At 38.3% G+C, this 22,768-nt stretch overlaps 1 protein-coding gene and 1 pseudogene across 1 annotated transcript; both read left to right on the top strand.

Moving 5' to 3' along the window:
• On the top strand, positions 1–17,682 carry LOC106022653 (annotated as a pseudogene).
• Positions 17,683–17,792: 110 nt separating this feature from the next.
• LOC121132781 (putative olfactory receptor 56B2) lies at positions 17,793–19,797 on the top strand. The gene is given in 3 exon segments (XM_040731551.1): positions 17,793–17,801; positions 18,834–19,420; positions 19,422–19,797. Coding segments are annotated over 3 exon segments (972 nt in total).
• Positions 19,798–22,768: the final 2,971 nt, after the last annotated feature.

Raw genomic sequence — 22,768 nt, 5'->3', positions numbered from 1 at the left:
ATGGCAGAAAACAAGGAAAAGCAGTCTGCCCGGCTGCAAAAAATCAGATGGAAAAATGGGATAAGAACTGTCAAAAGAGATAGGTAACATCCTCAAATCTCTAGTCAAATAGCAGCATAAAGTAGGAAGCATTAAAAATGCAGTGTGAAAAATTCAGACTTCATTCCAAAAGGATTGGTACAGTCTAGAGAGCTGCCCACTTCTAGAGAGTGGTAGTGAGTACAGCCACACTGAAGACCAAACTGTCAGTAACTGATACTTTAAAAAAGAAAAGAGAGGGGGAGAAGGAGAGAAACCTGCATGCATGCATGCATGAAGTGGCAGCAGCATTAGAAAACATACTGGGGAAATTCTCTCCATTTGGTTTCTACCGGGACAGTGGGATACCATTTTAAACAGACCTTCTCTGAGTTAGCAGCTCAGTGACCACACTCCTGGTGGCCTGTACTCAAGGGGATCACAGCAAGTGTCACAGGATTATGTGAAGAGATAGAAATGTATCCCTTGGATGAATTTCAAAAGAACACACACAAACAGCCGAATGAAGTAAGGAAGTCATACAGCACGTAGAAGTAGAATTCAGTAAGCAGAAATACTGAAAATAGAATAGTAAAAACTTCTACAGAAAATTTTACAAATTATATGGGTCACGGGAAGGCAATGTAGAGGGTGATGCTTAGTGCTAATCCTCACCTGGCAGAGTTAATGAAGAGACTAGTCAGGAATAAGTTAACTGAAGTGGGAAGACACACCACAAATGTCAGTGGTACCACTCCATGGGCTGACATCCTGAATCTCATTAAAAGAGAAAACTAGTGGGAATGGGTTTTCATCTCTCTTTTTTCCTGATTGTATGTGTTATGTGACCAACTGCCTCACATTGTAGATGTTATGCTTTCCCTGCCTCAATGAACAATAAAGCTAAATTAAACACTTCCTTTCTTAAATTGATGTTGTCCAGTATTTATTTGTCTACAGAGTTAAGAACATTATATCCACAAGTAATCTCTAGAGAGGATGCCATAAGGCATATTTCTGTCTGAAGAGAAGGTTAAACATTCCCAAAGAGGGCACAAGGAGTATATAGCCCCAGAATGGTTAACCACCACAAAATAACAATAATTAATAAACTCCATTCAATAATGACTTGCAATAGTAACAGTCTGAATTTCCCCAATAAAAGGACACAGACAAACAGATTATATTAGAAAACAGGACTCATTTTTTCTGCCTTCAGAAAACATTTTACCATCAATGAGAAATGCCATTTTTGGTAAAATGTGGAAAAAGTGTTTTAAGCAAATGGGAAAAAGCAACGAGTGAGTGTACCTATTCTAACCTCTAACAAAACAGATTTTAAATCAAAACTACTTAGAAGACACAGGGAAGGACATTTCATACTCACCGAAGGAAAAACCCACCGAGAGCATATTACAATTCTAAACATTTACATATCAAAAATGAGAACTCAATTTCATGAAAAGAAATACTTTTAAGTCTAAAATCACAGGTTGACCCAAACACGGTGATACCTGATGACGTCAACACTATATTCTGACCAATAAATAGGTCATCCAGACAAAAACTAAACAAACTATGGAACTAAACGACATCATACATCAAGTGAGTATAACAGATATTTTATATAGTATTTTCCCCCAAACATTAAAGAATGCACTTTTTTCCTGAAGCCCATGGAGCTTTCTCCAAAACTGACTAGCATCCTTCTTGCCTGAGAATGGTTGCATCTATGGGCAGCACTGTACTAACTTAGCACAGTTCTTGTTTTCACATTGCTGTTCAGCTAAGTAGTGACTTGGGTGGTGCCTTCCCTATATTGCTCAGGCTAATCATCTGCAGGGTTCATGCAGAACTATACCTTCAGGCTTTGATGCCATGTTTACACCACAGTCCCCCAGAGCTGTTCCAAACTTATACCAAGCTCATGTTTCCTACTCTGCAGCTCATTCAGTCTCTCTCCAGATCATCTCTTCTCACGTTCAGTGTGTATATAGACCAGCCTGGAGGTCACAATTGATTATGGTCTTGTATGGGTGGGGCCAAACCTCCAGTTGTCACTTTTGGCTGATTCTCCTATGGAACAATAGTTCTTTTTGAAAAGCATGCTTAATACAGAATTCAATTACGAATGACAAGAATTTTGGTTTATGAAGTTATTAAACAAATTTTTCTCAAAATGTATAATTATAGGTTAAAATTTATTTGGTACATTTACATTGTATCCTTTCTCAAACACATTGTATTTATTTCTTTTAATTTTTTTAATTAGTAAAGATATATAGTGTAGGCATTAATTTGTTATCAATGTAAAAGAATATAAAATTAGGGCTATTTGTTTTGCTGGGATTACCATTGTCATCTCTATCTCAAACATTGCATACCCAGTCATATCTATTTTATTAAACTTTGACTGAATTTCTCAATGTAAAAATGTTTGTTGTCAATCCCTTTATGAAACTTTATGAAAATCAGGGCCAGTGTTATCTAATGCTTTTTTCAACATTTTATTCTTACTTGTAGAGTTCTCAGTGTTCCATATTATTTCAATAGACATAATACATGGTGAGTTAAATGATGAGTCTTTGTATGTGAATAATTCAAATATTGACTATTTTAATTTGTAACTCACAGGCCTTCAACAGAATGCTGAAATTATATAAATATTATGAATGTCATTCAAAACAGCACATTTATTCTCATTACCTGCACTATATGGATACTCACAAACTGACATGTGCAAAATACAAATGGAATCACTTACTATGTGCCTTCAGGAAGCAGTCAGATAGAAATTTCTATCTACTTGTCCTCCTCCCAAAGGGTTACCTTGTTTTTACAATAGCTTTTTTGCCTATTAAGTTCTACTATGTTCCCTGGGATGCAGGACACAATCTTCCTTTAAAGGCTCAGTCAGTATTTCATATGTCAAGGAATTTAGACATGAAGGGCCATGCACATGTATATAAGTAGAAAATATATAATAGGATCCTGATGTTTTTAAATCACTACTCTGAACACCTGGGCCAGATTATTTTCAGCTCCCTTTTTTGCTATCTAGAAACTAAGTATGGAAGGCTGGCTAGGCACAGGGCATGTTTCTGAATGTTAGTAGATCCCTTGTTTTGTTGGAGCTCTCAGGTGCTTTCAGTGTATTCCAATTGATTGTCTGTTCTAGAAAGCCAGGTTGGATCTCACTCACCTAGATCAAAGACAGTCTTGGAAAACATTGCTGTTTCCTTGGAGAAGCTATTCCCTACACTCTTCAGATTTCATTTCTGTATAGCTTTTCATGATGAAGATCATCATGATGATGAAAATCTATTTTCGCTAAATAAATGGTGGGAGTCAGATGTGAATCAATTGTAGCAATAGAAGACATGCTGATCATAGCATGTACATTTGCTTGTCACCTGTGTTCTCCTTGTTCTTCAGAAATAACATTTAACTTACTTCTTTCTTTTGAGACATATTTAGGTACATCAGTGTTTCATCCATCTTAGCAAAGCTGAATCAGGTGAGTCTATTGCCACGTTGAGGGAAAAACGTGGGCTATAAAAATTGAGGATGATAAAATGAAGACACACATGTACTATCTTCAGGGTTTGAAAGCAAGATGGACATCACTTTCAATGTTGTTCTTGGTGCATTTAGATAATCATATCACAAGTTATTATCTCTATGAGCTTCTAGAATAAAGAATAACAGAAGTCTTGTTTGGATGCAAAAAGTCTGGAAGTGTAATATTGAAAGCATTTTGTATTTTTATTGGAAAATATAATCTGATTTATACTAAGTATTATGTTGGTCATTTGCCAGGGGCCAGCTCCAGCAGTTGACAAGTCCCTGAGAGGAAGTAAGGAGTTGGCAAGGAAAGAAGCGAGCCAGGCATGGTGGTCAAGAGAATCTTGCAGCTCTGACTAATCAACATTCAGTTTGCTTCTTTAAAAACAGATTCATGATTTTTAAAAGTTACAGATTATAAATTTTGTCTTCAAACATGTGTCTGATTTTTTGTAGTATGTCCAGGTTCATAGGTTCAGTTACAATTAATAAGTACATATAGAACAGATTTTTCTTTTATCATAGTCCCATAACACTATTTCAAAGAACCTATAGACTATATTTGCTAAACTAAGCATACTTAATATTTAGCAACCTGTTTCCAGGCTGGTGGCACTTGTGGTTTCAAAGAGCTAGGTAAATAGAAAATATCTGAGTCAGTTCATGTGAATTATCATGCTTTGAATAGTGTACTATCAGTTCTTAGTGTACAAAGTGATACTCATAAATCAGCCTGTCATTGAATTTCTATTTTTGTAGAGACATACCCTTCATAACTCCCTATTTAGTATGTTATGTATTCAGCAAACTCTGAGGTTAATATAAGGGGAAGTCTTTGATCTACTGCCAGATTTCCTGGTCAGCTGGAGTTCGCCAGTCTCCTTTAAGTTCACATTATTTTAATTATCCTGTTTGAGTTTGCTTCAGGACAAGTGTACTGAGAAGATTGTGGAGCTGTGACCTCATAAAAAAGTTTCTAGCATCTTTGTGCTTATCACACTGTCCAGAACATAAGGAAGATTTCTGAATAGGGCCAGATAAAATTATTTCCCTGAAAGCAGGAGGGGTGCTAAGTTTAGAACTTTCCTAAAGAGGCTCAGACATAATTTTCTCAGGGAAAAGATATTAAATGAATTATGATGTACAAAGCCCCCAAAATTTGCAGCACACAGAAACCAAAACCAAAAGAGGGAGACAGCACAACAGAGATGGTAGCATTGGGCTCAGCTGTGCTGGAACTGTGCCAAACAGCTGTGCTGGCTTCAAGACTCTCACCGTTTCCAGTGGATATGACTGTGCTAGTTATTAATAGATTGAATCTTTTTCTGAGACATTTGAAAATATACTGAAGATGCAGCAAGTAAACCAATAATAGTCATTAGAGTTATACCAGTAAGGAAAATGTGGTGAATATAAATGGTATTTATCTCACATGTTGGATATAAACTCAAGGATACAGAACAAACCATCTTGGAGATATATTTCATATTTTCAACTCATATAGGTTCATGGATTTCCTGGTCATCCTACTTGCTTTTGATACATAAACACATGCATTGAGAGTTGACTGTTTCTGGGTGTGGTGGCACATGCTCTTAATTCCAACACTCAGGAGGCAGAGGCAAATGGATCTCTGTGAGTTCAAGGACTACCTGGCCTACCTAGTGAGTTCTAGGATAGTCAGTCTAAATTTTGAGATCCAGTCTCCAAAAAAAATGTTGGCTGTTATTATTGGGGTGATAAGTAATGGCCTTAAAATAAACTGTGCCAATTTTCAAGCTAAAATTAAGTATATAATTCTGTTTAATTTCTGTCACAACTCTTTTAAAGTCTTTGTATAAAAAGGCAAGGTTGATTATAATATTAGCATTTAAGATCTTGACTTTCTTTACCAAGTAGTAAAGAGAAAACTGGCTGTTGATTGTGAAGGAAACTGGTGCACTTCCTGCTCACATAGTGCTTTCCTTTGTTATAATGCATCTAGCTTCACATAAAAAAACTTGGTAATTTGTGAATGGAAATCACCATATCAATAAATATTTTAATGATAAACTGATCTGGATATTAACTAGCTCTAGAGTATCCATCACAAGGAGGCCCTAAGTTTGACTCATGGCAATCCCAAAATAAAATCAAACGCAACTTAACTATTACATCCCCATTCCAGACTCTAGCTTATTACACATTATGAGATAAATATATATTTGATTTTTCATATGCCCATACATACACACTATTAATAAACGCTTCTCATACATATAAGTACAAAGATTTCTGTTCTAAAATATACTGCAGTCTAAGATTGTAGCAAAGAAAAAATAGTACATTAAAGTCTCCCTTCAGGCCTGTATTTAAGGTCTCCAAAGAAACCACTAGCCAGCTCAAATACAACCATGATCCTGTGATATCTGGTTAAATCAACCACGCACAGAGTCACTGACCTACTACACAAAAGATCATAAACAAAATTCTGATTCCCTTTAATTTTCTCTTTCTCAATTAGGAAATAGAGGGAAAACACTGTCCATAGAAGTTTTGGTTATATGATGAATTAAATATATAATCTGCCACTTATGACAGGTCTTACATCAAAGTACTAATAAATGCCAGTGACAAGTGAATGGAAAGATGAAGACAGAAAATCATCCCTCAGTATCATGCCCTATGTAAATCTGCATCCAACACTGTCACACAGATAACCAGAAAGAGTACAAAGGCATGTTTTATTGTTAGCAAGACATATTCCAGATCTTCAGAGATTCCAACAGCTTTAGGTTCAAGGTATCTGAATTTATTGTGATGGGATTTCCAGGCATCCACAGCTGGCAGAACTGGCTCTCCCTGCCCTGGGCTCTGCTCTATGTCTTGGCTCTCATTGCCAACACACTTATTGTGACTGTCATTTACTAAGAGGCATCACTACCAGCCTATGTACCATTTCCTGGGCATCCTGGCTATTGTGGATATGGGTCTGGCAGCTACTATCATGCCTAAGATTTTAGCTATCTTTTGGTTCAATGCTAAGATCATCAGTGTCAATGAATGCTTTGCTCAGATGAACGCCATCCACATTTTGTTGCCATGGAGTCAGGTATCTTCATCTGCATGGCTATAGATAGGTATGTAGCGATTTGCAGACCACTGAGATACCCTTCAATAGTTGCTGAATCTTTTGTGGGCAAAGCAACTGTGTTTTGACCCTCAGAAATCGTGTGGCTCCCATGTGAGTTCCTGTGTTGGCTGCTCAGAGAAATTACTGTTCCCGAAATCAAATAGAGCACTGTTTTTGTACTAATCTGGGGGTTACTAGCTTGTCTTGTTATGACAGGAAAGTGAACAGCATCAACCAGCTGGTTCTGTCTTGGGCAATCATGGGGAGTGACCTGGGTTTGATTATGATTTTGTACACTTTGATTCTTCGGTCTATGCTGAAGCTGAAGCGGCATCAAAGGCCTTAAGTACCTGCACCTCACACCTCATCTTGATCCTTTTCTTCTACACTGTTATCATTGTAATGTCCATCACCCGGCTAGACCAGAACTTGCTGTATAGACCAAGTTGGCCACAAACTCTGAGAGCTCCACTCACCTCTGTTTTCTGGGTATTGGGATTAAAGGCATGGACCATTGAATTCAGTGAAAAATAAATTTCTTGGAAAACCACTAGTTTTGCAATCTAATACTTTTCTCAAAGTCGTTAACCTGGCTTGGACATTACTAATCACTCAGTGAGTCATGTAATTGATTAAAATGGACATGTGAAACCATTTATGTATAAAGATAAAGGTCAATGTGAGTGAGTCTGAGATATTTTTATGTAAATTGAAAAAACTGTGTCCCCTTGGCAGAAAGAACAGCTATGAGATGATATTATTATGGTATTTATATCAGATACTTTGTCTTTCCTGTGTGTAGACACAGTCACACACATGCATGAATACTGGTTGATATATGAATGTGAAAGTCTTCAGTTTGTAAGCCTCATAGATGTGGTAAGACCGGAAAATCCCCACTCTGACTCCTGTGCAGGTGTGTTGATCCTCATGCAGGCACTTCAACTCTCAAGTTCCAAAACATTACATTGTATTTTTCCTTTAAGGCTACATCAGGTCAAATGTGCTGCTATCAAGGGACTGAGTAGTTAAGGGCTGCACACACACACACACACACACACATACACACATCTGAGCACACATATATATTGGTATCAGTTGGTTTTTGAGCACAGTCCCTTCTTGGACAAGACTGCACTCAGTTCACTATTTTAATATCCAGAAATTAGGCATTTCACAGGATAAGGAGGAAGGGGAGGTAGCGCCAACATGTTTTTGTTGTCAGGAGTAGATACAAGGAGGCTTTGTTTACAGTGGCTTTGAGCATATACTAACTGATGGGAGCATTCATTCTCAGAACTATAGATTTGATTTCAATCATTCAACTAAAAGATGTTAATTTCTCTTTTCTTGTGCAACATGTATTTTCTAATTTCTAAGATGGTAATTAAGTATAGCCTTTCATAGGGAATATGAATATCGTTTTCCCTGACCAAATGGAGTCATTGGAAATGGCACGAGTCTTGTTACATTACCACAGGACCAGAAGAAGTAGCTGGAGATGAGAGAAGAAGATGTTTTCAAGTTTCAGGGCAGGCAAGGAAGGACACAACTGACCGTGTGTGGGGCTTAGCATGAGGATAATCATCAGATCCTCGCAAAGTTGCCTTTTTATAAATGGTGATATTTATGTTTAAACCTATTGCATCAATAGACCTTCTTTCTCACAGAGTTACAACTTTTCATTAAGAAAAGTAATCTAGTATTGAAAGTATTTTATATCTGTGTTGAAAAATGTATAAATTATTTCATATTTAGCACTCTGTTATTTGTTATCACAATGCATTTTTTATTTGAGAAATTTGAAATCATATTGAAGAGACCAAAGTTACTAGTATATCATTAAATCCCATAATTTCCTTATTACATTTTGTATAAGGGAAACACAATAGAAGTAAACAGGACATTGATCTTACATGGTAAGTAATAATCATTTCAGAATATGGCACATTGCCTCTATCTTATATAATTTCCCTTCCAAGTATATGGGTATTCACACTCCCCCCAATTTCCTACTTGCCACTGCTTTATGAAGACCTAAATGTTTGTTTATACTTTCGGGAGGAGGAAAAAGTAAAGATTCCTTTTTTGGGGGGAAATTAATTTTTTTAATTTGTTAGCTTTATTTTATGTGGATGAACGTTTTGCATGCATGTTTTTTTGCATACCACATGTGCGCCTAGGTGACCTGGAATTGGAGTTATAAATAGTTTTGAGGTACTGTGAGGGTGAGAGAAACCAACCTAGGGTTCTCTGCAGGAAGAAGCACTCCGAATCCCTGAGCCATCTCTCCAGTCCATCTTGTGACAATTTTATAGGCAAGACACATACATTACACTGTTTTGTTATGTATATTCTTACATTTCCATAACTAAAAGTTAGGTTTAAAAGATATGATTTATTTACAGTGTCAGCTGCAAATAGTCTAGCTCTGTTTCATTGTGGAGGAAAGAAAGAAAAGAAAATGAAAGACAGGTAACATGACAAATGTTAATTGTATTTCTTGACTATAAAACATATTCACTTTGATAATAAACTTCTTTATTAATATGAATCCTTTCTATATGCATTCTACATTATAGTAAATATTTTTAATGACTCAATTAAATTTAAAAGTGTGTTTTAGATGCACAGTGATCAGTTATAATGTGAATGTGTTTGTACAAATGTATATCTGTGTGTAGACATATATGTTTTTATTTTTATTTTTAAAGCTTTGTTTTTTATTTTATTTTTTGTCTTGTGTACTTTTGAAACAGGCTCTCACTTTTGTGGTCCTGACCAGACCAGAACTTGATGTATAGACCAGGATCAAATTCAGGTTTTGGGGCTTCTTTCTGGGCAAGTGCCTTGATCTGCTGAGTCATCTCACCAGTCATTCTCCCAGCAGAATTGATGGGATTGCACAAAGCAATCTATTTCTCTTGGTGTTTTCTCCTTCTACCACTATAGGGTTTCTTCACAATTTCTCTGTTTTATAACAGACAATTTATTGAAATTTTTATTTGTTATTTATGAGGTATGCTTTAAAATATTTTATGTTTGCTGTTGGTAGAGGTATTCATGTTTTCAATGAAATGATATATAAACAACAATTTAATAGTCTTTAAATTTTTATTACATTCCTTCTTTTCTTGACTTCTCAGTTCATTAATCATTCATTTGTAAACATTTGTTGATATCAGTAGGATTATAATACCTTTTTCTATTCTGAAAACTTCAATATGATTTAATATGTGCATGGGACCTGGGAAGAAGAGAGGGGGTGAAGAGGAAGAGAGTTGGTCATGGGGGAACAGGAAGTTGAGGGGGTGGGGGTAGAATAGGGGGAAGAGGGAATCATAGGATCGAATACAGATCAGGCACCAGAGCGACCTCGAGTGATCTAAAGGGATAACACCAACTGGCAAGCTAAGCAATAGTGGAGAGACCACCTCAAATGCCCATTCCTGATAATGAACTTGATGTCTATAACCATCCGGGAGCCTTCATCCTGTGACTGATGGAAGCAGAGGCAAACACACAATTAATCACTGAACTGAACTCAAGGAACCCAGTGACAGAGAGAGAGGAGTGATGAGCAAATTGGCAAAGAATGGACTGGCAAAACCAGCAGAGACAGCTGATCTGAACAGGGGAGAGCTCTTGGACCCCAGACTGACAGTGGAGAGGCCAGCATGGGACTGATCTGGACCCCCCAAATGTGAGTGTCAGCGAGAAGGCCTGGGCAACCTATGGGGCCCTGAGCTGTGGATCAGTGTCTATCCCTGGTATACAAACAGTCTTCGTGTGCCTATAGCACAAAGAGGGATACTCTCTCAGCCTGGACTCTTAGGGGAGTGCCTGGACCGTACCTAGAGTAAAATGACAGATTCTAGATATCCCCTATCTGGAAGGATTTGGCAATAGGGTGGGAGGGTAGGGGGGAAGGGAAGTGCGGGAGGAGGGGAGGGAGAGGGAACTGGGATTGACATGTAAAACAAGCTATTTAAAATTAAAATAAAAAATGATTAAAAAAAGTTGTATTGGCCCATCACCCATCCCCCTCCATCTTCGGGGCCGCTCCCGGCTTCCAGAAGAGCCGCCCACACAGGAAAGACATCAGCCCCTCCAAGCCACACAGGAAAGACATCAGCCCCTCCAAGACCCCAACCCCAGGGAGTCCAGCTTCAGGTGAGATTAGGTCTCCAGCAGGGACCGCCCGCCCATTACCCATCCCCCTCCATCTTCGGGGCCGCTCCCGGCTTCCAGAAGAGCAGCCCACACAGGAAAGAGATCAGCTCCTCCAAGACGCCAACTCCAGGGAGCCCAGCTTCAGGAAAGAGATCAGCCCCTCCAAGACCCCAACCCCAGCGAGTCCAGCTTCAGCATCCCCAGCTTCAGCTGCAGTAAGGAAGGAGACCAGTGGAGACGGAAAGACCCCACCAGCACCCACTGGAAGAAGAGATGGGAAGAAGACAGAATAAGAGATCACTCAGCAATAGAAACACCAACATGACCCCACCAGAATCCAGGGATCCAACACCAGCAAGACCCGAAAAGCACTACATAGATGAAGAAGAGGAGACAGACCTTAAAAATTATTTCATGAAGATGAAGGAGACCCTCAAAGAAGAAACGAGGAAATCCCTTAAAGAAATAGAAGAAAAAACAAACAAAAAATCCATGAAATGGGGGAAAAATTCAAGAGATAAACAAATCTCTCAAAGAATCTAAAGAGCACCAAGAAAAAACAACCAAGAAAATTAAGGAAACAGCTCAAACAGTTGAAGGATTGAAAGCTGAAATAGAAACGATAAAGAAAACACAGAATGAAGGGATGCTGGAAATAGAAAAGCTTGGTAAATGGTCTGGAACTACAGATGCAAGTATCACCAATAGAATACAAGAGATAGAAGAGAGAATCTCAGGTGTTGAAGACTCATTAGAGGATATAGAGTCGTCAACCAAAGAAAATCTCAAAACCAACAAATCCTTAACACAAAATATCCAGGAAATATGGGACACCGTGAAGAAGCCAAACCTGAGAATAATAGGTATAGAAGAAGGTGAAGAACTTCAACTTAAAGGTACAGAAAACATATTCAACAAAATCATAGAAGAAAACTTCCCTAACCTAAAGAAAGATATGCCTATGAAAGTACAAGAATCTTACAGAACACCAAATAGGCTTGACCAGAAAAAGAAGTCACCTCGCCATATAATAATCAAAACATCAAACCTACAGAGCAAAGAGAAAATATTAAGAGCAGCTAAAGAAAAAGGCCAAGTAACATACAAAGGCAGACCTATCCGAATTACACCTGACTTCTCAATGGAAACGATGCAAGCCAGAAGATCCTGGTCAGATGTCCTACAAACGCTAAGGGAACAAGGATGCCAGCCCAGACTACTATATCCAGCAAAGCTCTCAATTACCATAGATGGAGAAAACAAAATATTCCATGACAAAGCCAGATTTAAACAATACGTATCCATGAATCCAGCTCTACAGAAAATGCTAGAAGGAAAACCTAGAGCCAAGGAAGATAACTACATTCACAAAGACACAGGCAATATATAATCATACTTTACAAAACACCAAAAGAAAAAGGGAGGAGAAACTACACAAAATAACTTCACTAACAATAAATCAAGCCCAAACAAGGATCACCAATCAATGGTCATTAATATCCCTCAATGTCAACGGCCTCAACTTGCCTATAAAAAGACACAGACTAGCAGAATGGATACGAAGACAGAACCCTTCCTTCTGCTGCATACAAGAAACACATCTCAACACCAAAGACAGACGTTATCTCAGAGTAAAGGGCTGGGAAAAGATCTTCCAATCAAACGGCTCCAAGAAACAAGCAGGCGTAGCAATCCTAATATCTAACAAATTAGACTTCAAATTAAAATCAATCAAAAGAGATGAAGAAGGGCACTTCATATTCATCAAAGGAAAAATACATCAAGACGAAGTCTCGATTTTAAACATCTATGCCCCAAATACAAAGGCACCTACATTCGTGAAAGAAACATTACTAAAGCTCAAAATGCACATAACATCTCACACACTAATAGTAGGAGACTTCAACACTCCGCTCTCACCGCTAGACAGGACCTCCAGACAGAAACTTAACAAAGAAACAAAAGAATTAATAGAAGTTATGACCCAACTGGGTTTAACAGACATCTATAAAACACTCCACCCAAATACAAAGGGATATACCTTCTTCTCGGCACCACATGGAACCTTCTCTAAAATTGACCACATAATAGGAAACATAGCAAATCTCCACAGATACAAAAAAATTGGAATAACCCCCTGCATCTTATCAGACCACCATGCATTAACATTAGAATTCAACAATAACACAAATCGCAGAAACCCTACAAACTCATGGAGATTGAACAATGCACAATCGCACCATCCCTGGGTAAAGGAACAAATAAAAAAAGAAATTAAAGACTTCCTCGATTTCAATGAGAATGAAGACACAACATACACAAACTTATGGGACACTTTGAAAGCAGTGGTGAGAGGAAAGTTTATAGCACTAAGTGCCCACATGAAAAAACTGGAGAACAGTCATACTAGAGAATTAATAGCACACCTGAGTGTTCTAGAACAAAAAGAAGCAAACTCCCCCAGGAGGAGCAGATGCCAGGAAATAATCAAATTGAGGGCTGAAATCAATCAAGTAGAAACCAGGAAAACACTGAGAAGAATCAATGAAACAAAGAGTTGGTTCTTTGAGAAAATCAACAAAATAGACAAACCTCTGTCCAAACTAACCAAAAGACAGAGAAAGAACATGCTAATTAACAAAATCAGGGATGAAAAAGGGGACATAACAACGGACTCTGAGGAAATCAAGAGAATCATCAGGGCATACTTTGAAAATCTGTACTCCACAAAATTTGAAAATTTAAAGGAAATGGACAATTTCCTGGATAGATATCACTTGCCAAAACTAAATCAAGAACAGATAAATAATCTAAACAGACCTATAACCCCTAATGAAATAGAAGCAGTCATCAAAAGTCTCCCAAACAAAAAAAGCCCAGGCCCAGATGGCTTCAGTGCAGAATTCTACCAGAAATTCAAAGAAGAGCTCATTCCAATACTCGTCAAAGTATTCCACACAATAGAAGCAGGAGGCTCACTGCCAAACTCTTTCTACAAGGCTACAATTACCTTGATACCCAAGCCACACAAAGACACAACTAAGAAAGAGAACTATAGACCAATTTCCCTCATGAACATTGATGCAAAAATACTCAATAAAATACTTGCAAACTGGATTCAAGAACACATCAGAAAAATCACCCACCATGATCAAGTAGGCTTCATTCCAGGAATGCAGGGATGGTTCAACATTAGAAAATCTATCAATGTAATCCACCATATTAACAATCTGCGAAAGAAAAACCACATGATCATCTCACTAGATGCTGAAAAAGCCTTTGACAAAATCCAGCACCCCTTCATGATAAAGGTCCTAGAGAGATCAGGGATAACAGGAACGTACCTGAATATAATAAAAGCAATATACAGTAAACCAACAGCTAACATCAAACTAAATGGAGAGAAACTCAAAGCAATTCCTCTAAAATCAGGAACAAGACAAGGCTGTCCACTCTCTCCATATCTCTTCAATATTGTACTTGAAGTTCTAGCTACAGCAATAAGACAACAAAAGGAGATAAAGGGGATACAAATAGGAAAAGAAGAAGTCAAACTTTCACTATTTGCAGATGATATGATAGTTTACATAAGTGACCCAAAAAACTCCGCAAGGTTACTCCTAGAGCTGGTAAACACCTTCAGCAATGTGGCAGGATACAAGGTAAACTCAAAAAAATCAGTGGCCCTATTATATACAGATGATGAAGTGACTGAGAAAGAAATCAGAGAAACATCACCTTTTACAATAGCCAAAAACAGCATCACATATCTGGGGATAATGTTAACCAAGGAAGTGAAAGACCTGTATATCAAGAACTTTGTGTCTTTGAAGAAAGAAATCAAAGAAGATACCAGAAAATGGAATGATCTCCCATGCTCTTGGATTGGTAGGATCAACATAATACAAATGGCAATCTTGCCAAAAGCAGTCTATAGATTCAATGCAATCCCTATCAAAATTCCATCACAATTCTTCAAGGACCTGGAAAGAACATTAATCAACTTTATATGGAAAAACAAAAGGCCCAGGATAGCCAAAACTTCCCTAGGCAATAAAGGAACTTCAGGAGGCATCACCATACCTGACTTCAAGCTCTATTATAGAGCTATAGTCCTGAAAACAGCTTGGTGTTGTCACAAAATAGGCAGGTAGACCAATGGAACCGAATCGAAAGCCCTAATTTTAACCCACACACCTATGAACACCTGATTTTTGACAAAGAAGCTAAAACTGTACAGTGGAAAAAAGAAAGCATCTTCAACAAATGGTGCTGGCATGACTGGGTACTGGTATGCAGAAGACTGCAGATAGATCCATGTTTATCGCCTTGTACAAAACTTAAGTCCAAATGGATCAAAGATCTCAACATACATCCAGCCACACTGAAACTTTTAGAAGAGAAAGTGGGAGATACTCTTCAACGAGTTGGTACAGGAGACCACTTCCTAAACATAACACCAGTGGCACAGGCACTGAGATCGACAATTAACAAATGGGACCTTCTGAAACTAAAAAGCTTCTGTAAGGCAAAGGACACAGTCAAAAAGACAAAAAGGCAGGCCACAGAATGGGAAAAGATATTCACTAACCCTACATCTGACAGAGGGCTAATCTCCAAAATTTACAAAGAACTCAAGATACAAGTCTCCAAAACACCAAAGGATCCACTTGAAAGGTGGGGTACAGAGCTAAATAGAGAATTCTCAGTAGAGGAGGCTAAAATGGCCAAGAGACACTTAAGAAAGTGCTCAACATCCTTAGCCATCAGGGAAATGCAAATCAAAACAACTCTGAGATACCATCTTACTCCTGTCAGAATGGCTAAAATCAAAAACACCGAAGACAATTTATGCTGGAGAGGATGTGGAGAGAGAGGAACACTCCTCCACTGCTGGTGGGAATGCCGACTCATACAGTCTCTTTGGAAATCAGTATGGAGATTCCTCAGGAAAATGGGAATTAATCTACCACTAGACCCAGCAATTCCACTCTTAGGCATCTATCCAAATGAGGCAGGTTCATACAACAAGGGCATCTGCTCCACTATGTTCATAGCAGCATTGTTTGTAATAGCCAGAACCTGGAAGCAACCTAGATGCCCCTCAACTGAAGAGTGGATAGAGAAAATGTGGTACATTTACACAATGGAGTATTACTCAGCAGAAAAAAACAATGGAATCTTGAAATTCGCAGGGAAATGGATAGCACTGGAAGAAACCATCCTGAGTGAGGTAACCCAGTCGCAAAAAGACAAACATGGTATGTACTCACTCATATATGGATTTTAGATATGGATCAGGATAGTGCCAGTCTGCACTTCCACAGATAGAGAGTCTGGGAAACAGGAAAGAACCTAAAAGATATGCATATATGCATAGTACCCAAGAGAAGAGGATGGAGACAAGATCCTCTGAATGGATGGGGAACACGGCGAGGGGTGGGGGAGTGGGACCTGGGAAGAATAGAGGGGGTAAAGAGGAAGGGACTTGGTCATGGGGGAACAGGAAGATGAGGGGGTGGGGGTAGAATAGGGGGAAGAGGTAATCATAGGATCGAAGACAGATCAGGCACCAGAGTGACCTCGAGTGATCTAAAGGTATAACATCAATTGGCAAGCTAAGCAATAGTGGAGGGACCACCTCGAATGCCCATTCCTGATAATGAACTTGATGTCTATAACCATCCGGGAGCCTTCATCCTGTGACTGATGGAAGCAGAGGCAAACACACAACTAATCACTGAACTGAACCCAAGGAACCCAGTGACAGAAAGAGAGGAGTGATGAGCAAATTGGCAAAGAATGGGCTGGCAAAACCAGCAGAGACAGCTGATCTGAACAGGGGAGTGCTCTTGGACCCCAGACCGACAGTGGGGAAGCCAGCATGGGACTGATCTGGACCCCCCCAAATGTGAGTGTCAGTGAGAAGGCCTGGGCAACCTATGGGACCCTGAGCTGTGGATCAGTGTCTATCCCTGATATACAAACAGTCTTCGTGTGCCTATAGCACAAAGAGGGATACTCTCTCAGCCTGGACTCTTAGGGGAGTGCCTGGACCCTACCCAGAGTAAAATAACAGACTCTGATATCCCCTATGTGGAAGGATTTGGCAATAGGGTGGGAGGGAGGGGGGGGGAAGGGGAGTGCGGGAAGAGGGGAGGGAGAGGGAACTGGGATTGACATGTAAAACAAGCTATTTAAAATTAAAATAAAAAATGATAAAAAAGTTGTATTGTTTCATGGGTGTTTGAGTGCAGTAACAGATTTTCATACTCCTGTTGTCTTAAAATTACAAAGCAGGTGGATTCCCATAATAAATATATTCTTATATCAACCTTGTCATTTTTCTAATTACATCTTCTAACACCCTTTAATGGTAGTTATTAATCCTCTCAAAGAAAATACATGATGAGTGTTGCTGAGGAAGGTGAATCTGTAGGGAGATTTGATGGGATGGTAAGGGTGAGGGCACTTAAGAGAACAGAGGTTTGCTGGAACATCATCTTTAAAATAGCAAGCAGGAAATGAGCAACCTGAGAGAATGGTCAGCTAGCAAAGACAAGCCATGACTCAGGTGTAAGGTTATTTGTCTTTTCCTCTGTGAAAGTAATCATCATTATCATCTCCAGAGTTTGATGCACTTGACATTTCTACCTAATCCTGTATTGTTCTAAGGTTTTATCATGACTCAGGAAGAGGGCTCAGAGACCACACTTATGAGCATTATTGTCTTGTATTATTTTTCTTCTTGCAGGAAAAGTTACTTTGAGCAGTGTATAAATGACACTCCACTGGAAAAATGGGGAAGAGACTAGGGAAAATCAACAGGGAGAAATTTGATATATCAGATTTTCCCAACACCCTACACAAAATAACTAGCCTCTTGTGATGTCTGCAAGTTTAGTCCAAGGAAGAATTTTAACAAATGCTCATGGTACATTGCCTTTAGATCTGACAAGAATGAAGGCATGATTTCCTAAAGGATGGAGAGTTGACTTTAACATTGGTACTTCAGTGTGAGATTCCCAATAGGATTATGTTACAACAGGACTGCTTCAACTATACCCGCATTTCTAGTATATGTGTTCTGAAGCAAAGATATTTTTCTGTACATATTTTTCAATTGTGTTGAATCAATTATAGTGTGTTTTCATGAACTGTTCCAAGAAACAAAATAATTGTCACAGGTAAGCTACTCATAATCAACAAAACTTAGGTATCATAGGCCTTGAAATTATACTAACTTCTAAGTATATGTCTAGCTTCAGAGAGGCCATCATTGTTTTCCTGAGTCAATTCTCCCATTATAAATAGGCCTACTCTATTATCCTCAGCACAATTTAATGAATTAAATTTGAAACTATACATAATCTCAATGAATTCTAACTTAACTGTATGAATAACATATGCCATAATGTAATTTCATATGCAAGAAATATCCATGCATGAAAGACTTTCATACCAAACACATAAGCTTAAGGAAGCAACTACTACATTAGGAAGACCAGATTGAAAATTCAGGATATGATATTACATTCCTGTTATCTTTATTGCATGAATGGTCTCTAAAAGGAGGATGGTGAGCAAGGTGCTGATTATAATATCCCATATGTCTGTTTTGAGCTAGCATAAGCACAGGCTTTACTTGGAATTTGCCCCGTTCTCTTTATTGCTTGGGTGGTGAGCAAGGCACTGATTGTAATATCTCATGTGTCTGTGTTGAGTCTTTATTGTGGAATTTGAAGGAGGACTGGTTGAGTTAACACAGAGGATGATCCACCTACCAGAGATGATCTTATTTCATCACATAACTGACTAAATCAGGTGTCTGATTGATAAAGGTAGAAGGATGAGATTCATGAAGATACCAAATCATCCTAGAATAATGATGTGTGTTAAACTCCTTTCTGCTGTGGCATTGCTAATCTAAACTGACAACATTAACCTTTTTTCCTCCTAGCAAGAGATGTTCCAGGATCTGACCAATTCCAACAGCTCTATATTCCAAGTGTCTGAGTTTATTCTGATGGGATTTCCAGGCATCCACAGCTGGCAGCACTGGCTCTCCTTTCCCCTGGCTTTGCTCTATGTCTTGGCTCTCACAGCCAACATACTTATCATTACCACAATCTACCAGGAAGTGTCACTACACCAGCCTATGTATCATTTCCTGGGCATCCTGTCTATAGTAGACATGGGCTTGGCAACCACCATCATGCCTAAGATTTTAGCCATCTTCTGGTTCAATGCTAAAACTGTCAGTCTCCCAGAGTGCTTTGCTCAAATGTATGCTATCCATTGCTTTGTTGCCATGGAGTCAGGTATCTTTGTCTGCATGGCTATAGATAGATATGTAGTGATTTGCAGACCACTGAGATACACGTCAATAGTTACTGACTCTTTTGTGATCAAAGCAACTGTGCTTATGGTCCTCAGAAACTGTGCAATTCCCATGTCAGTACCTGTGTTGGCTGCTCAGAGAAATTATTGTTCCTGGAATCAAATAGAGCACTGCTTGTGCTCTAACTTGGGGGTCACCAGCCTGTCCTGTGATCAGGACAGTCAACAGCATCAACCAGCTGGTCATAGCTTGGGCTATCATGGGAGGTGACCTGAGTTTGATTATGATTTCATATGTTTTGATTCTCCGGTCTGTGATGAAGCTGAACTCTGTAGAAGCGGCATCTAAGGCCTTAAGTACCTGTACCTCTCACCTCATTCTAATCCTTTTCTTCTACACTGTAGTTGTTGTCATTTCCATCACTCATAGTGCACAAATGAAAGTTCCCCTCATCCCAGTTCTGCTGAATGTGCTGCACAACGTTATTCCCCCTGCTCTGAACCCCATGGTGTATGCACTTAAGAACAAAGAGCTAAAGCAAGGCTTATACAAAGTGCTTATGCTAGATGTCAAAGGAGGCAAAAAATGAGAAACACACATCTCATTTACTGTTTCAAAAGTAGGATATCTGTTTGTACTAACCAAATCTAAAAATCTGTATGGTGTCATAATATTTATCTGCAATATCACTTAAAATAATTATTTTGGAAATAGATTCTCATCTCTTTTTGTGGTGCTGACTGAACCAGAACTTGCTATATAGACCAAGTTGTCCACAAAGTCTGAGAGTTCCAACCACCTCAGTTTCTGGGAATTGGAATGTTAGGCATGGACCATTGCATTCAGTGAAAATAAATTTCTGGAATAACCACAGTCATGCCATCTAATATTTTGGCAAAGTCATTAACCTGGACATTAGTAATCACACAGAGTGCAATATGATTCATTAAAATGAACTTGTATAACCATTTATGAATGAATAAAAATATAATGCTGTGTGTCTCTGAGGCATTTTCATGTAAATTAAAAAATGTGCCCTTTTGGCAGAAAAAACAATTGTGAAATGTCACTAACTATGGTTTTTATTTAGTTACTTTGCCTTTCCAATGAGTATACACAGTCACACCCATGGATGTGATTGATACATAAATGTGGAAACAGTTTTTGAGCATCATAGAATTGGTAAGAACTAAAATCTCCCAATCTGACTCCTTCATGAAGGTGTGTTAATACTCATAAAGGCACTTCAACTCTAAAGTTCCAAAATACAACATTGGATTTTCCCTTTAAGGTTACATCAGGTCAAATGTGCTGCTATCAAGGGACTGAGTAGTTAAGAGCTGCATACACACACACACACACACACACACACACACACACACAAGCACGCACACACACACACATGCGCCAGAACACACATATATATCTAGATCAGTTGGTTTTGACCACGAGCCTCTTCTTGGACAAGATTGCACTCAGCTCACTTGTTTGATATCCAGAAATTAGGCATTTCACAGGGTAAGGGGGAAGGGGAGGTAGTGCCAGCATGCTTTTGTTGTTAGGAGTAGATAGATACATGGAGGCTTTGTTCAAGTTTACAGCGGCTTTGAGCATATAATAACTGATGGGAACATTCATTCTCAGAACTATAGATTTGATTTCAATCATCAGCTAAAAGATGTTAATTTGTTTTTTCTTGTAAAACGTGTATTTTCTAATTTCTAAGATGGTAATTCAGTGTAGCCTTTCATGGGAATACGAATATCGATGTTTTCCCTGACCAAATGGAGTCATTGGAAACCGCACCAGTCTTGTTACATTATCACAGGATCAGAAGAAGTAACTGGAGATGAATTGCTCATATTTTCAGAATACTGATAATTCTCACTTTCCCTCACTGCTTTTCAGAAGGAGAATATAGTTAACTTGACTCAGGTCCAAAGGGAAATAGTAATCATGTTTTAACAAATACTTTAGATGTCTAGGTGGAACTGAAGTACCCACTACCATGTTGAGAGAAGATGTTTTCAAGTTTCAGGACAGGCAAGGAAGGGCACAAACTGACAGTTTGTGGAGCTTGGACTAAGGATAATAATCAGATCCTTGCAAAGTAGCTTTTTTATAAATGATGATATTCATGTTTAAACCTATTGCATCAATAGACCTTCTTAGTCACGGAATAATGATTTTGTCTTTCAGAAAAGTAATCTAGTATTGAAAACATTTTGTAACTGTGTTGAGAAATGTATACATTATTCCCCAGTTATCTATCCTTTGTTCTTTGTTATCACAATGCATCTTTTATATGAGAGATTTGAAATCATAATGAAGAAACCAAAGTTATTTGTATATCATTAAACCTCATATTATACTTATTACATTTTGACTATCAGGTAAACACAATAGAAGTAAACAGGATATTGATCTTACATGGTTAGTAATAATCACTTCAAAATATGGCACATTGTCTCTCTCCTATATAATTTCCCTTCCCAGCAAAGGGGTATTCACCCTCCACCCAATTTTTCAACTTAACACTGTTTTATGAAAACCTAAAAGTCTGTTTATACTTTGGGAAGGAGGAAGAAGTAAAGATTCCATTCTTTTGGAGAAAATGGTTTTTTAAAATTTGTTTATTTTATTTTACATGTATGAATGTTTTACATATATGTGTGTTTGCATACCACATGTGTGCCTGGATTCCCTGGAACTGGGGTTATGAATAGTTATGAGCCACTATGAGGGGCTAGAATCCAACCTAGGGTTCTCTGCAGGAACAAACACTCCAAACCCCTGAACCATCTCTCCAGTCCATCTTGTGACAATTTTCTAGGCAAGAAACACATCTATACACTGTTTTATTATGTAGATTCTTACATTTCCACAACTAAAATTATGTTTAAAAGATATGTTGATTTACAGTGTGACCTGCAAATATTCTATCTCTATTGCATTGCTGAGGAAAGAAAAAAGAAAAAGGGTAGGTAATATGACAAAAGTTGATTGTATTTCTTTGCTACAAAATGTATTCACTTTGATAATAAACTTATTTCTTATTGGAATCCTTTCTATATACATGTTACATTATAGGAAATATTTTTAATGACTCAAGTAAATTTCAAACTGTGTCTTTTTTTTTTGGTTTTTATGAGATAGGGTTTCTCTGTATTGTTTTGGAGGCTTTCGGTCCAGCCCGGCCTCGAACTCACTGAGATCCGCCTGCCTCTGCCTCCTGAGTGCTGGGATTAAAGGTGTGCACCATCACCCCACCACCGCCCGGCTCAAACTGTGTCTTATTTTCACAGCAATTAATTATAATGTGCATGGTTTTGTACAAATGTATGTCTGTACGTAGAGAAATATATGTTCATATTTTTCTTTTTAAAATCTTTGTTTTGTATTTTATTTTATTTTTTGTGTGTATATTTTTGAAACAGGCTCTCACTTTTGTGGTGCTGGCAGGGCCAGAACTTGCTGTATAGACCAGGATCAAACTCAGGTTGTTGGGCTTCTTTCGGGGCAAGTGCTTTTATCTGCTTACTCTCACCAGTCACTCTCTC

This window comes from Mesocricetus auratus, unplaced genomic scaffold (genome assembly GCF_017639785.1).
Source record: "Mesocricetus auratus isolate SY011 unplaced genomic scaffold, BCM_Maur_2.0 Super-Scaffold_4256, whole genome shotgun sequence".
Classification (NCBI taxonomy): Eukaryota; Metazoa; Chordata; class Mammalia; order Rodentia; family Cricetidae; genus Mesocricetus; species Mesocricetus auratus.
The sequence above is the reverse complement of the archived record's forward strand: the minus strand, read 5'-3'. Positions and strand labels throughout refer to the sequence as shown.